This window comes from Rhinopithecus bieti, unplaced genomic scaffold (genome assembly GCF_001698545.2).
Source record: "Rhinopithecus bieti isolate Rb0 unplaced genomic scaffold, ASM169854v2 scaffold_31787, whole genome shotgun sequence".
In the NCBI taxonomy this organism is placed as follows: domain Eukaryota; kingdom Metazoa; phylum Chordata; class Mammalia; order Primates; family Cercopithecidae; genus Rhinopithecus; species Rhinopithecus bieti.
This window is the reverse complement of record NW_016814655.1, coordinates 672,289-689,848: the sequence shown is the minus strand read 5'-3', so window position 1 is coordinate 689,848 and position 17,560 is coordinate 672,289. Positions and strand designations below refer to the sequence as shown.

Below are 17,560 nucleotides of genomic sequence, written 5' to 3'. Positions count from 1 at the left end.
CATTTTCTTTCTTTTTTTTTTTTTTTGAGACGGAGTCTCGCTCTGTCGCCCAGGCTGGAGTGCAGTGGCCGGATCTCAGCTCACTGCAAGCTCCGCCTCCCGGGTTTACGCCATTCTCCTGCCTCAGCCTCCGGAGTAGCTGGGACTACAGGCGCCCGCCACCTCGCCCGGCTAATTTTTTGTATTTTTTTTAGTAGAGACGGGGTTTCACCGTGTTAGCCAGGATGGTCTCGATCTCCTGACCTCGTGATCCGCCCATCTCGGCCTCCCAAAGTGCTGGGATTACAGGCTTGAGCCACCGCGCCCGGCCCGTGCTGTCATTTTCATTGCAAGTTATTTTTGTTACTAATCATTAATGTTTGTGATGTATTTTTAAATATTTTAGCGTGATCATTTCTATGATACCATTGCTATCATTTCCCTACATACTAACATATAGGGAGGTATTATGTCTTAGTGAGTGGCAAGTCCTGAATGTCTATATAGGATGAGTCAGGGATGGCAGTTAGATGGAAGGGAGCCCCCGTGGTGAGTCCTGAACTATGTAGTTGTGCAACAAGCACACTGCTTCTATCCAAAATGTTTGTTTCTTCAAGATGATCTGTAAAGAGTAGGGGGTAGATGGTAAAAGCTATGGAGACAGCTCCTCCAATCCCAAGCCACTCTTGTCGCTGACACTGACCTTAGTTAGCAAGAGCTAGGATCCTTGCGGCAGGTGGACCTGAGTCTGAAGCATGGTTCTGCTAGATAGTAGGTTGGCCACTTCAAGCAAGTAACTTAAGCTCTCTGAACCTCAACACTTTTTGTAAATAGGGTTACTAATAGTGCGTATTTCATAGGACTGTTTTGAGAAGTGAGATAATATACATTAAGAGCCTGTTTAGCACAAAGTCTGGAACATACTGTAAACTGTAGCCAAAAATAGACAGACCGAGTTGGCACACTGGGAATCATGTGTAACTTTGTCTAGACCCAAATAAACGAGTGCATGTTTCTTTGAAGCACCTCTGCCATGAGAGTACAGGAGACAGAGATCAGAATTACTGACATGTTAGGAAGACTCAACAACCAAAACATCCTTGGTCATCGCTTAATAGTCTTGCTCTCTCACTGGACCACAGCAGCTAAAAAAGAAAATGTTCTAATTGATACTTTCTGTATTCAGTTTTGTTCCATGGGCAAGGTGCAGAGGAGAGGCATGGAGTAATGATGCCTGGCCTTCAGACTCTTGGACTAAAACTTGACATTTGAACAAGGCCATTCATATAAAGGAGCTACTTTCATTTAAAGGAAACAATTTCGTTAGTAATTAACAAAAGTTGTATGACTGGGAAACCCCTTACACCTAACATACCAATGACACATGAGCACACATAACTTAGAAGTTATTATTGTCTCATCAAACTTACTCACATCTTCAGAATCCCCAGTGAGGGAAAAGCTTTAGCATTTCTTGGAACTGTTTCCTACTACAGTTTCCTTAACATTGTTTTTATACTCTTTCTCTCTACACCACCTTCTCTCTAACACCAAGTCATCCACAGATAGAAGCCCAGGAAACATATTTTTTTTAGAAAAGGAGCAAAACTCTAAAAGGATTATTAATAGCAACATATTATGAGAAGATGGAAATAATCAGATGGTGAGAAATTTCTTTACTTGGGCTAATTCTCAATGCATTAGATTGAGTGGTGCATGCGGATTGTTTACAACAATTTCTGACCCCCCCCAAAACCAAATTTCTTTGTTTCAACCAAATAGCTCTGCAAGTTGCTCAGGCCCAGCCTCCAGATTCAAGTGTTGCATCTTCAAGGCACCTGGGGTAGAGGGGAAATGCAATGAGAATTTGAAGCAATCCAGAGAGTCCAGGATTATTCAAATTCTACTCTTTGCTTTTCTTCTTACTCTTTCCTTATTTTGGTCTCTTAATCACTTCTTCCCCATTCCCCTTCTGCTAAAAGATAACTAGTGCACTTCTTCTAGATATAAAATTGTGAATTCTATTTGAAAGGACGCAATGTTTAAGATAGGTCATAAACCAACAACAGTAATAACATACAAGTTACATGTAAGTACAGGACGGCGCTGTCAGAACCCAGACTGTTGTCCACCTGCACGGTCACACGGAAAATGCCCACGTTCTGATAGACGTGTTTGATCCCATCTTCCGTGGAGCTGAGATTGACGTAAGACACCGCGATACCATCGCCGAAGTCCACTTGGATGAGTGTCCGCTGAACATCACCCTGAAAAACAGCCCAACATCAGAGGGAAGGAGTCAGTGTTCGGCTGCTCCTGCCTAGGGGACTGGGGACTATGGCTTGTCCTAGTCCCTGGCTCAGGCATGACAGCAGCCCTGGCTCGTTCCTACAGCTAGGAGCATCTGCCTGCCTTTGACAGAATCCCTGTGACATTCCCTGGCAGGCAAGAGTTTGCTATGATGGATACACTCCAAATCTGAAGGACACCAACTACTATAAGTTTCAGGGATTTGAAAATTAAAAGTGCTTGATTATCAGCTGCAATGTGATATTCATTTCCTCCAAAGGCTTTGGTAATAGTCTTAGCATCTGTAAGGATAAAAGGTGTACACACACAACTTAAAAAATTTAGCTTACCTGGGTCAGGCGCAGTGGCTCATGCCTGTAGTCCCAGCACTTTGGGAGGCTAAGGCAGGCAGATCACAAGGTCAAGAGATCAAGACCATCCTGGCCAACATGGTGAAAGCCTGTCTCTACTAAAAATACAAAAATTAGCTGGGCATGGTGGCACATGCCTAGAGTCCCAGCTACTCGGGGGGCTGAGGCAGGAGAATTGCTTGAATCTGGCAGGCAGAGGTTGCAGTGTGCCAAGATCGAGCCACTGCACTCCAACCTGATGATGGAGTAAGACTCCATCTCAAAAAAAAAAATTTAGCCTACCTGACTGACATGGTAATGGACCACTCCACTTCCTGTGTCTTCAGGACCACCCCTCAACCCGAGTCCCCCTTGTTATTTCTCGTTCCCTAATTGTATCATAGGAAGGATGGAAGACACTTTGCCTGATATCTGATATGACACTGGACTCAGCACTGTTATTATTTGAGATAATAATGGTTGATTCTTTTATGCTTTAGCATTTCAAACTATCAAAATGATCTCATGTTATTCTTCACAGAGTCTTAGTCTAGTCTGGAGAGAGGAGTAGGCAATCTTTTTTATAGATCTACTTTACAGATGAAGAAGGTGAAGTCAAAAAAGATGTCATCACTTGTTCAAGGTTAACACAGCTAGTCAGCGGCGATCCTGGGATTCTAACCCACCTTTCTGCACTTCCAGGTCATTCATTATAGAGAGAATATAGCACTGTGGGCAATCAAGGCTCTCCTGGGCATGAATTCTCATGTGCCATTAACAAGCTGGAAGACTTCATGCAAGTCATTCAGTCTCCTTCAGTCTCAGTGACAAATCTATGAACTGGGTATAATAATACCTTACTGTCCTAAAGAGCTGTTGTAAAAAATACGCAGGAAATTAATTACAGATTAATTAGTTATCTGTAAAATGCTACATAAAAATGACTGCAAATCAATGTAGCTGTAAAAGACCTACTATTGTCCCTTTAAAGCTTAATTGAAATTGTGTGGTTCCAAATTTCCCATGGGTAGGCAGAAGAAGATAAATTCTGCATTATAAAATCCCAGACCTGTAAAAAAAGAAATGGCCTTTGGAACAACAGTTTAGATTCTTAAGGAAAAAAGTTGCTTAGACCCCATTGACAAAAACCAGCTTCCTTCACACACAGTCCATCCTTTAACAAATTTTGTTGTTGCTCTTAGCCTTTCCCACTTTCAGGAAAGAAAAAAACAAAAACCTTTGAACTAGAAACGTATTTTCGATTAAGTAAGGTTCATATGGTATCATATTTTTTGAAAAGGCCAAGTTTAAAATGTTGACATTTAAAAGATTAATTCACAGGGAAAAGAAAAGTAGTTCAAATCCTATGAATCTGTGTGACCTACTCCTCTGCTCTATGCCCAGCCAAGCATTGTGTATGGGACTCACAGCAGTGGACTCTCAATAAGTACACAGGCACAAATTCTACCCCAGGGTAAAAAGAGAAATTCCATTCAAAACTACAAAATAAATATCCACAAGCCCAGACATTGTGCACTTACTTGAATTCCCTTCACTAATAAATATAAATGTCAACTATTCTTGTTGACGTGCCCTTCATTTAAACAACCAAAGTGGACTGATCAATTTCTCATTCTGTTTCCAGTTAGTTTCCACTCCTAATTTTTAACAGAGTTGCCAGGAAGACAGCCCTAGGTGTGGGCATGGGGAAAGAGCCCACTTTTGGAGCAAGTATCTGAGGGAAATAGTAAGGATATCTGGGGTTATCCACGGAATAAAACAAGGAATGCAGTTTCCACTAGAGAGGAGCAGGACATGAGGGAAGAGGGAGACAGACAAGTTTAATGCATTTTGTGGCAACTGAGTGAGCATCAGGCAGGAGCCATCATTTGCAAAAGGACAGAGGGGAGATTCACACCTTCAGTCAACTCTACTTCAGCCTCCACTGAGAGAGAGGAGACACACAGGTGGGAAGAATACAACTTTGGCTGCCATTGCTTGAGTCTACCTTGCCTTGCCCTTTCTGTCTGGTCTTCATCACTTCCTTTTTGTTGTTCTGCATCAAGACCAGTTACATAAAAGCCCTCCAATTTCTATCTCTCTTGATGTCTACTGTCTGTCTTGCTGCGTTTTGTTTCATGATAGGATTCTTCATTCTCCATTCATGGAATGTTCTCTGCCTATATAATGGGTGAAAGGATGGAGCTACTCAAAGTTTGGACTAGTGCATTAATTAGTAAGGTTTCCATTACAGAGTCAGGCTATTAGGGTGTTAGGTCAGGTATTTTACATATAATTATATAACAGATCATACTTTAGACGATAGAATCAGGTATTAAGTTTAACATGCACCTGACAGCCCCTGAAGACAAAGGCATGGAATTCTCCAATCAAATGTGAAGTCCCCAGGACCTCCTGATGTTGGGACAGACAGACCTCTGGGCTTGGACTCTGCACTAAGAGATAAGAATGTCAAGGGACCATGTATGACAGCAGAAGGCAGCAAATTATATTCCTGCTGTCACTTTCCACTAAAGGTGGACAAACTAGATTCCATGCCTTTTCCTTCAGGAGCTCTCAGGTGAGTGGGAAGACTAATACCACTGTAACAGCTTCATACTGGGGCTCATCTGTCATTAGATTCTGGTGTTCCTGGGCTCAAATGACTGCTGGAAGCAAGGATGCCAGCCACTTTCAGAGAATAAGAAACTGAGCAAAGGGATGGCAGCCCAAGTCCTAATAACTATTGACTAGGCATACTCACCCTACCAACTCTCTGGTCATTCATTCACCCAGCTGTCAGATATTTATTGAGTGTCTATCTCATGTCAGTCACCAAATGGGAAAATGTTATTAAGCAAGCAATAGCCAAACAAACAAAACAAATATGGCCTGGGCTTTCATGAGCTTACAGACCACTAGTGAAACACATGTACTTTAATTAACTAATTATGCAAATAAAAATTATTGCAGGGTGACACGAAGGAAAGGTACATGGAGTTGTAAGCTTTTGCAATACGCAGGACTAGAGAGCTGATCTGATTGGGAATTTCAAAGCAGGCTTCCAAAAGGAAGTGATATCTGAGCTGAGAATACCTGAAAGAAGCAGGTAAATTAACCAAATGGAGGAGATGAATGAAAGAGGTACAACTGAGAGAGTGCAGGCCAGGGGAACAGAGGGAACAGATGTGCAAAGGCCCTGTGGTAGAGGGAGATAGTACGGTTGAAGAAATTAAAAAAGAAGGAGGAAAAAGAGAGAGAGAACAAGAGCATGTTACCAAATGAGGTTAAAGCAGAGAAAATACCTTTTCAGACTTGTGAGTCAAATTCCTGATTTTATCTTTCTCCTAAGAGCAATGAGAAGCCATTGAAGTGTTTTAATTTTTAAATGCTTTTAAAATTTTAATTGATAATAATCACATATATTTATGGGGGTATATGCGATATTTCAATACATGTATATAATGTGCAGTGATCAAATCAGGGTAACTGTGACATCTATAACCTTGAATCTTTTTTATTTCTTTGTGTTGGAAACATTCAAATTCCTTTCCTCTAGCTATTTTGAAATATATGATAAATTACTGTTAATGACAGTTAACACTGTACTGTGCTATAGAACATTAGAACTTATTCCTCCTGTCTCACTGTGATTTTGGACCCATTAACCAATCTCTGCCTTCCCAGCCTCTTGTAGCTACCATTCTACTCTCCTATTCTGTGAGATCAACTTAATGATTCAAGTGTTCTAAGTAGGGGTTTAAGGGAAGATGGCATGATGATATTTTTAATTAAAAATGATCACTCTGGCTATGATATGGAGATGAACTGGAAGGGGATCCAAGTGTGCTGGAAAGCCAATTTGGAGGTATTCTAGGATAGATGATAGTAGATTAAACAAAAAAACAAACAAACAAAAAAGCTCCAGCAGAAAATTATATGCACCTTTCTGTCAAAACTAATTCTCATAGTTTATTGGTTTTGAAATCAGTAATTCTGAGCCTTTGATATCAACATCTCTTTTAGGAGTTTTATTTCTTGATCTTGACGTCCAACTACTACCCACGATCCAGCAGTGTTTTGAGGCCTCTCAGAGGATGCCCAGTCCTGCTGCAGTCTGAGGTCTGCAGCCGATGCTGGGCTGTAGCGAAGGCTGAGGTCCTCTCATTCTGATTGTTGAACATTAGGTCTTCTTGTGGTCGGATTCATCTGAAGATGAACACTACAGCACAAGTTGATGCTATTCTTACTTGGTTTTAATATGATGAAACAGCTTTACCAGGATGCTTTAGGATTGTAAATACTAAGGTTGTAATAAGGCTGGGAATGGAAAGACTAAACTCATTGTTTGTGGACTGGAGCATAATCACAAACAAAAGTGACATAATACATATGCAGCCAAGATTAGCAAACTTCGCTAGAAAAATGAGTTGTTGGGTGGTACTAGGGTAGACTGTGTGAACTCCACGGGTCTGAGAAGTGTCTGGTTAATGGCTGTATCTTCAGTGACTTAATGTAATGCCTGCGAATGATCCTTTTTAGTTCCATATAATTTGAAAATTGCACATTTCTATTGTGTTTGTCAAAATTCTTTCTTATATATTATCTCATGTGGATGTTAGGACCCTAGGAGATAGAAAGGACAGATGTCATTTATGTTTGATACACCAGAAAATCTGGAGTACAGAGGGGTTAAGTAAGATGCATAAAGTCACGCAGCTAGTTGGAGACCTACAAAAGGGTTTAAGAAGATCTGTGCTTTGACTTGACCTATTCAGTTCAGTTCTCTTTGAGTTTCTTTAATTGAAATTCCTTGCAATATTTCTCTCAGACCAAGAGGAAGGTGGTAACAAAGATAAAGTATTATTTTCTTTTCTTGCTTGACTGTATTCCTGGCTTTGACTCTTTTCCTCTCCCACAATGATAGGTTGGCATTTACTCAACACTCTGCTTCTGTCTACCTGCTAGTAAAACAGTATTATGTTTAAGCCATAAAGAAGATAGAGAATATGAGAAACAATTGGTATTCATAATCAGTAGTCAGTAAAGTCATGTGTATAATTAAGTGAAAAATACTTCAATCTAATAAATCAAAAGAAATCATTTCTGAAACTAAATCCAGGCTGGCAAACATCTAGACTATTATAAAATTCTTTAGATCTAATGCTCTTTAGTCACATGTCCTAATACAGACACAGAATTGAGAAGACTAGTTCAAAAGAAGTTCCTGAGAAAGGCACAAAACCCACATGAAGTCCACGTGATGATTCTATTCTCCAAGGGCATTGCTGACTTCTAGAATAGAAAAACAAATATATCAAATGGCCACCAGGAAGCCAATATTAACCTGAGCAACGAAAGGTGTGTGAACCTATCAGTTCCTGTAACACAGATTCACAGAAGAATGGGAAAATAAATGCTATGGAAACTCAACACTGACAGCCTCAGTCCAGAAATGAGACTCCAAGATGTCCCTTAAGGCATCAGAGACCCATTGTAGACAGATACCAGGCTCGTATATCAGAACCTGGTCCATGCAAGCACAGCAGTGGCCCTGACTCAAGCTTCGTATGAGCAAAAACTACATTGCAGAAAAATCACTAGTATAACCCATTTTTAATTAAAAAAAGCAACAAATAACACAGTAAATATAATAAATCTGTGTGTGTTTGTGTGAGTACAGAGAAAGGTGATAGCAAAGGTAGCCCAGACTGTTAATATTGATTACCCTGGAAGTGGAGTGAAGTGAGGGGCAGGAAGGGATCAGCAGGATTAAAAGAAAGGAGTGAATGAGGGGAAATACATATTTCTACAAATTTAAAAGCGGGTAGAGGACTGTATAACACAAGAAACATTAAAAAATACAACATTATACCTCTACTATTACTGTAAATATTTTAATATGGATTACATACATTGGAAATAACCAATGTAACACAGACTTTGTTTTGACTGATGATGGAATATAACCAGCTGGATTTATGTTGTTATTTTTGTGTTCTTTTGACCACAAAGTAAGATTTTTCACATATCATTAAGGAGCATTGAGTGATAGAAAGGAAATCAGATTATTTCAGCCATTTCTTTATATGACTAAGGATATTTAGGCAGAGTAGAGCATATGAAATAAAAGTAACTCACCATTATCCTGCATACCCTACTCTAAGGAGGTAGACTCAGGTTAGCAAGGTCTCAACAAGAAGTGGAAAAGGAAATAACATTTCAATGTACCCTGGCATTCAAAGAAGAGATTTCATCAGCCAGTGTAGTAAATACATGGAGAGAAAAGCTATCCTCCTGTGTTTATTCAGAACAGTGAACTATGGCATGTGACTTTGTACACAAAGTGAGAGTGCAAGTAAGACTGATCTAGTTGGGTGCAGTGGCTTATGACTGTAACCTCAGTACTTTGGGAGGCTGACGTGAAAGGGCCGCTTGAGTCCAGGAAGTCAAGGCTGTAGTGAGCCATGATTGCACCACTGCACTCCAGCCTGGAAAACAGAGTGAAACACTCTCTCATTAAAGAAAAAATATAGAAAAGGAAAATAATTGCTCTACAAGATCCCCTGGGTGGTCACCAAGGGAGAAGAGAGAAAACATTTCTTGAAAGTTTACTGTGTCAGAAATAATAGCAACTACTTTCTATATATTATTTTATTTAATCTTTGTATCAGTCTATTTTCACACTGCTATAAAGAACTGCCTGAGACTGGGTAGTTTACAAAGAAAAGAGGTTTAATTGACTCACAGTTCCACATGGTTAGGGAAGGCCTCAGGAAACTTACAATCATAGTGTAAGGGAGAGCAGGCATGTCTTGTGTGGTGGCATGTGAGAGACAGTGTGTGTAGGAGGAACTGTCAAATACTTATAAAACCATCAGGTCTCTGAGAACTCACTCACTATCATGAAAACAGCATGGAGGAAACCGCCCCTATGATCCAATCACCTCCCACTGGGTCCTTCCCTCAACACTCGGGATTATGAGGATTACATTTCAAGATGAGATTTGGGTGGGGACACAGAGTCAAACCATATCAATCTCCAACCCTAAAAGAATTCAGACCTGTTCAAATTTGCCTAGAGTCACAAGACTAGTTTGAATCAGGCTGTTCTTAACACTGAGTCCAGCACTCTTACAACTCGTTCACAGAAAACACTCAAACTACTCTGGTGCTCATTCCCAGATGGGTGCTAAAGAATGAATTCACTGATGTGTGAAACCAAAGAACTTTGTAAGCTTTGCTAACTACAACCCTTTAGAGGAATGCCAAAGTGATGTAAGATGATCCCAGTGTAATATGCCAGACTCTACAAAATACCCCAGAAGCATCAAAATGTGTTTGTGAGTGTTCCTGGTGGTGTGAGTGTTTGACAAAGTCTAATATGACTAATCAGGAAACAAATGTTGTAACTGTGTTGGACCTTCTCGTGTGACATTTTATCATAGTAAACTGAGCTTTTATAGAACAGAAAAAAAACAGTCTAGGATAAAAGGCAGCTACATACAACCTATCTTCTGTTCCCAAGCAAGTTATTTGTCCTCTCTGACTTCTCTTCCAAGAGGTGCTGCCACTGCTGAAAGCCAAAGTTCCCACACCAGAGCAGCTGGGACAGAGTGCTCCCAAGATGTCTGGTTTGCATCATGCCCTATAGGTGTTTCTTCAGTTTCAAAACTGAGCTCTGGACAGTGACTTCAAGATATTCAAATCCCTGCATAATTACAGAGTATTGTCAGCCTTTTCCTCTTGTCTGTTCAAAGATGGTTTTCTAAAGCACATGTCTTTCTCCAAATGTGCACACCTCCTGAGCTTCTCTGCAAGCAAAACTTATGGTGAATTTGGATGCTCTGACCTGGGAGATGAAGAGTCACCACTGTGAAGAGGATAGTGCAGAAGGTTTTACATTTTTTCTAGAGAACTCAGATATGTCAAGGCCAGGAATTCCAGAGAGAGCAACTTTGAACACACCAAATCATTGGCCTAGATTTATGACGTTTCACTTTCTCTCAGATGAAATGAAGATGGCTGTTTTTCGGGCCCTTCTGTGAGGTCTCAGATCCTTGGGACTTAACTAACTAAAAACCCAAATACTTCTGGATCTAATGCCCAGATCAAGACATTCCAATAGCAACATCACAAAGTGGTTTAATAATTCCCTTGGAAGTGGGTGATAGTACCATGTATTTCACTGAATCCCAAATTTCCCTTTTGTGTGTTCTGTACTTGGTGTCTGGTTTAAAATGGAATGGAATATATAAGGCAGGAGGAATACTTAGTGTGTGTAAGCAGATAATGACTATGAGCTGGGGCCTCTGTACTCTATCTAGATATTGTGGTATAGAGAGGTTCAGAATCTTGACCCATTGCAGTTTGGAAGCACTTTTTAGATAATAACAGGCACTGCTATACTGTTAGCACTGCATGGTGGCTGTAGGAATTACATCAGCAGGCTCTGGCTGGAAAACTAGGGGGCTGCCAAATGACATAAATCTCATAAATGTTTTTGAATGACTTTTGAAATTCACTCATAAAGTAAAAACATTCAGCTATGTAATTAGAACAAAATTGTATATACTTTAAAAATAGTAGGAAGTTTCCTTTAGGAATAAATCTCTATGGAACCAGGTTTTCCTAGTAGTAAAATATGTAACAGAAATATGTCAGCATTGTTAGAAAAAATTTAAAAAAATAGAAAAAAAAAGGCATGGTATATTCATTGGTAAAATATAGAAATACATAAAATGATGACACAGAAAATTAAAATCACCCATAATTATATCACCCACAGATTACCTTGTTAACATATTGGTGAATACCATTTTAATCAATGAGAATGCACGCGGACACAGATACCACTCCTATAACACTGGAATTACTATACTGTTTTTAGCATTATGCTGGTCAACATGTTTAAATAGCTTAAATTTTTATACCTAGTATCACTTGGTGGTCTTAACCAAGTCATAAGACCTCTTCTATGAAATGGATATATGATTTCTTGCCCTGGAAGTCACTTCATCCCCCTCCTAAATTATTAGGTTATTGTGAAATTCATTTTAAAGAGGTGCTGCATGTGAAAGAGGTGCCCTACAAAAGTTAGGTGGCAACCTGGGAATTAGAAGATCTAGTTTTATGTCCTTCGAAAAACATTGTTTATTTGGACCTCAATTTCTCTACCTGTAAATTAAAGATGGGAAGAGCCAATGATCCTAACTGTCACTTCCAAGTCAGATAATCTGTGATTTTTACAATTCTATTATTCTTGTTATTAGCATTATTGTGAATCAACACATATATATTCTAACATCAATTTGTGCTGCTGAGATAAGCTCAGATCTCAGGTAAAGATGTGGAACTTATTCAAGTGCTGCTGTCATAAGGTGGAGACTTTCCACTGCACATTAATGGTAGACCAGCTTGAGGACTGAGCGGCTGAGCAGAGGGTCATAGAGTAACAAATGGCAAAGTGCAAAGCCAGAAGCCTGAGGAAGTTATTCACTCAGATGAGGATTGCATGGTGTGATGAAACCTTGATTCAGGGCTGGTGACCACCCAGGTGGATGAAGTGGGACATTAGTATTGTCAGGGCCTAAAGTAGGCAGACTAGAAGACTGAAAATTCAAACTGAAGACTATTTCATAAATCCAGACTCTGGGATGTTTGCTGAACTGGAACTGTCAGTAATGAGCCAGGTATATAAGTCAGACTAAAGTTCTTAGCAAACATCTTTTCTTTGAGATCCTAAAGAAGAGCAATACTCCAATATAGTTGCATTTGTTTTCAGGGGAGAGAAAAGTGGAGCCTTAGAAAGGGTTGCTGACCAATCCAACTTGAACTTCAGACATTAGGCTTCTAGCTAAAGAAAACCTATATTGCCTGCCTCATTTCCTTCAACTACAACAAGTGAGAAGAAATTAAGTGGCTCAATTTCCTTGCTAGAGTCAAAGAGAATAATGCTGAATGGAGAAAGGAGTAATACACGAGAAAACTTCAAGTCTTCAAGGCTCACTGAAATCAGCTTCCACTCCTTTGTATGGAAGAAGAAAACAGTTGAGGTGTCTATGTCAGAACTAAGCTGGCTTAGAAACTGATTCCTGCCTCACAGGGTCAGGAGATCGAGACCATCTTGGCCAACATGGTGAAACCCTGTCTCTACTAAAAATACAAAAATTAGCTGGGCGTGGTGGTGCGTGCCTGTTATCCCAGCTACTCCTGAGGTTGAGGGAGGAGAATCACTTGAACGCAGGAGGCGGAGGTTGCAGTGAGCTGAGATCACACCATTGGACTCCAGCCTGGCAACAGGGTGTGTCTCAAAAAAAAAAAAAAAGAAAGAAAGAAAGAAAAGAAACTGATGCCTGCCTCAACATAACACTGCTTATTAACCCTTTGTGCCACCACTAAAGGCTCCAAATAACCTTTTCTCCAGATGAGAAAGTAGGTCAAACTGTCATGAATTCAGACGAGTGAGTATCTCGTAGAAATTTTTATCAACAGCCATCTTCTCTACCATCTGATGGTTGACAGCATCCTGCAATATTTATGAAGTGTTATTACACTGTGGGTACTTTAATGCTCCCTTAAGTCTTTCAATGTATATGAAATTACGAATCATTGAAATCTGTCTAACGAGGACACAGTCCTCACGTTTTGGAGTTAAATCTCACAAAAGTGATAATCATGAATTTTCCTTATTAAGTTTCAGTCTTTGTATGTAAATTGAGGTATTAAGACAATGAGATACAGATCAAAGTTTTAATTTTCGTCCCTTGCCTCAGATTTAATTTAAAAGTCTTAAATTATGCAGAGAATTGCATCTCTTTACTCTTACAGCTGTTTAAAACAGATTTAATTATCTTCCTTAACACGCAGATACTACTTCTGCCTACCAGTTCTCTCAAACAAATGCCTCCCAAATCAGTTTTGTTGAGTTCTTCAGACTCATTAGGGCCTTTGCCATCTATCCTGTGCCTTCAGGTCCTTGCATTGGATTTCTCTGGGAAGCTGAGTTATTGTGTTGAAAGTCTATAGGCTCATTAGGTTCTCATTAGTGGTCTAGAGGACATCCATCTTGAGTGAGTCTCCAAGCACAGAGATGCCACCTCTCACTGCCTGCTTGAATCTCAGTGCAAAACACCTTCGATCAGTTTCCTAAAAGTCAGGCATAGTTTGAAAATGTTTAGCATCTTAGACTCAACTTTATGGATTTCTCTACTCCTCTTCCAGTTGGTTCTTGGACTAACTGTTCTTTATTTTTTAAGGCAATAATGATGCCTAAATGCATTGTGTGTGCTTGTGTGTGTGCGCACATGTGTTCTTCTTTCATCTGCCACAGTGAGTCTGGGATGGAAGTACGACTGCTCCTTTGCCTTGTGCTGCTAATGAAGGTTCTGTCATGAGAGTACACTTGGAGAGAACCCTAAAAGCAGCAGGAAATGAGGCAGGTGGTATTGATGACATTGGAATTTTTCATCAACCTCAGAATAGCTATGTGGCTTTCTGAGTAACACATCAGGTGAGCCAAGTTGTGGGATTTTGGAGGAATTGTGTTATGGAAGCATTTCTATCACCTAGGTTTTGAGGGTGACCTCATATGCTATTTGCAGAAAAGAATCCCATTTCTTGCACATGTTAAATCTGTAATTTTCTGGCTTGAGCACATACTACTGTATATGAAGTTGCAAACTAGTATCAGTGTACCTAGTCTTTAATTATTTTCCGGCAATAAGAAGTTCTCTTTGCTCTGGTTTTAGCAATGTTTTCATTGATATTCTTATGCTAGAATTAGGACATGCACTAGGAAAGGATTAAGGAAGAGATTTAGATTTCAGATGAAGATTGTACCACGTTTTGACTGGTTTTCAAATGTTAAGAGTCTTTTCCTTTTAAGTTTCAGTTTTATCTCTATGCTTCTTGGGGAAGCCTATCCAAATCCAGATACATTTATTGAGTTTCTATCAATATGTTAGGTACATTGTACAGAGATGTGGGAACTTCAATCAGGAGTGACATGATTCTTACCTTAAACTATACCCCCAGTATAGTTTACTGGGGATGCCAAAATATTATTACAAAACAATGCAATAAATTACTGCACTATAATTTATATTTAGATAATTTATTATTAATCTTTTTTATTTCCAATAGATATAAGGTATTAGGCACTTTCTACTTCATGTCATTAGATTTTCATTTAAAACTCAATATAACACAGGTTCTAGTCAAACCAAAACATATATTCCCACAAACTAAAGTAAGTCCATTAATGAATGAAAAGTACATGATATAAAATAGGCACTTAGTAAAATATTCGTCAAAGAACAAATAAATAAACACAAATATCTAACTATTTGCTGAGACAGTTGATGCCTCAGGTCTCTGATGGTTTAGATGAAATGCAAAGGAGATGGAAATTACAAGGAGGGGTTTGTATGCAAGTAACTGGAACAAAGAAAAGAGGCTTAGATCAGTCCCTAACCCAACCTAGCCCCATAAAAGAAAGACAAGACTGTGGGAGAAAGTTGAACCATGATATAAGATGGACAGAGGCACAAGCTTTGGTACTCACATGAAAAAAAAATACTGTAACAACTTGGGGAGGTGAATCTTTTGCATTAATACACTGTGATGTCCTATCAGAACCTAGCAGAGACCTCTAGGTTTCTTTGGTACTTGGAAGACTTGCTTTTTACAGACATCAGAAGCATGACCTTAAGATCCCTGTTTTTATAAAGAGTTGGTACCAGAAATAGGGCAAGAGTCAGGCACTATTTTCAAAGTAAATTCAGAAGGATCAAATTTAAATAAGAAATGCACTCATATAGATTTTGAGGAGAATAAAGATACCATGTATTGCCAGTAGGAGCACATGCCAGGGATTTTTTGTTTTTGTTTTGGATTTAGTTAAAAAATATTATAGCCTAATTTATACCCAAGCCTCTGAAGAAACACATGTATTCTAAATTCCTTGGGTGCTGCATTCATATCCCATGTTTTTGCAATATTCAGTGTCAGGCACACTAGGCATTCAATGAAGGCATCATTTTCCAAAGAGGGGGAGCCCAGAGAGGATTTCGCATCTCTCTTTGCTGATGTGAAATATTCCACAAATAGGTCCCAAGCCATTAGTATTCTCAGAGAAGCCAGGAAGAAAATTTTGGTACATTTATCGATTAGTGTCTAAGAATGAATATAAGAGCCACAGGCTAAACTGGCTTGGTCATTGATGATTTGGCCTTTTCTTTCTACTCCTTCACCTTTGTGACTACTGATAATCCCAGCCATGGGTTTCTACGAAGGCTTAGGAGCTACATGAAGTTCTTCTTAGGAGCTACATGAAGTTCTTCTTAGAAAATGGTTCCTTCACCATAAAGAAGCAGTAGAAAGACAAGATACCACAGATCCTGGATTAGACCCTAGGCTCTAATAGTTAGTAGTTGTGTGATCTCAGGTAAGTTACTTGCCTTTCTGTGCCTCAGCTGTGCCATCTATAAAATGACAATAATGGTAACACCTACTTGCATAGAGTTGCTGTCAGATCTGCGTAAGATAATTCATGAAAAGCCTCACAAACTGGAACAGTGGTGCTCAATGAATGTTGGATAACCACATTATTATTATTGTGTCAAGTGTCAATTCTCCTCAACTTTTGAGACACTCTGTGTCTCTTCATTCTGCATTGCTAATCACGTGCATCTCCCATGCCTACATATATAATCCAGAGGGTCACAGAGAAACTGAGGGTCTTTTTCTGCAAGGAGGAGTCTGAATCATCAGCACAGCATCTCACAATCACATGTGAGGTCCCCAGGGTCTCCCGATATGAAGAATGTGCTGTTGGCTTGGTGCTCTGCATCAGGAGAACAGAGCTTCAAGGAGCCAGATCTGACAGCTGGAGGCAGCAGATTTCATCCCTGCTGTTGAAGCTTTGCCCACTGAAGTGGAATGAACTGACTTGTTATCTTTTTTCCTTCTTGTGCCCAGAAGGCATGAATTCACATATCTTCGAACCAGATTCCCCAATCTGTTCCCACATCACTCAACGCAGTGTGAGATGCCTGATGATGATCTTTGTTACATGGAAAGCAGAGTTGAACAGATGAGAACCAGGCCTCTGTCCCTGAAGTGTGTTCTCTATCATTTGCATAAAGGCTGGAGCTAATCAGAAGTGAAAGTTCATGTTTCTGATCTTGCTATATTGTGTTCTTAGAAATGGAAAAACTCTCTGAACTCTGCCTTAGTATAAACATCTGCTGCTTCAAAAGATGACACTCCTCTGGGTATCAGGATCAGGTGCCTCATGTCTCTGGGAAGAGAACCTTCACATTCACCTTGCACACAGGGTGGAAGTTTGGCCCTAAGCGTACCAGAAAGGTTTTTCTTATTTTTCCTTTTTTTTTGCCCAAAGACGTAAATATAAAGTACTATATTTTAAATGGATTTCCAAAATGACTTTTAAGTAAGCTTTTTGTTGAGTAAAATGTACTTAACATTGTACATTACTCAAATTGTATATTAATGTAATGTACTCATTGTACATTAAAAATGTACAAATCACTGAATATACAACTTGAATTTTACAAAGTGAATGCATCCATTAACTGCTGCCCAGATGAACCAGCTGAAAACTGTCAGTACACCCAAAGTTCTCCAATCACCCTGCCTCCAAAGTTAACAGTAATTCTCCCTTCTATTACATGAATTATTATTATTGAGACGGAGTCTAGCTCTGTCACCCAGGTTGGAGTGCAGTTTTGTGATCTCAGCTCACTGCAGCCTCTGTCTCCTAGGTTCAAGCAATTCTCCTGCCTCAGCCTCCCAAGTAGCTGGGATTACAAGTGCCCACCACCAGGCCCAGCTAATTTTTGTACTTTTAGTAGAGATGGGGTTTCACTGTGATGGCTAGGCTGGTCTCGAACTCCTGACCTTGTGATCTGCCCGCCTCG

At 39.7% G+C, this 17,560-nt stretch overlaps 1 protein-coding gene across 3 annotated transcripts in view; it reads right to left on the bottom strand.

The window, feature by feature from the left end:
• Positions 1–17,560, bottom strand: part of SORCS1 (sortilin related VPS10 domain containing receptor 1) — a 608,036-nt gene that overhangs the window by 56,088 nt on the left and 534,388 nt on the right. For all 3 annotated transcript variants that reach the window (XM_017851824.1, XM_017851825.1, XM_017851826.1), the window contains exon 19: positions 2,060–2,246. In XM_017851824.1, coding sequence (XP_017707313.1) covers positions 2,060–2,246 — 187 coding nt within the window. The remainder of the gene's footprint in view (positions 1–2,059; positions 2,247–17,560) is intronic.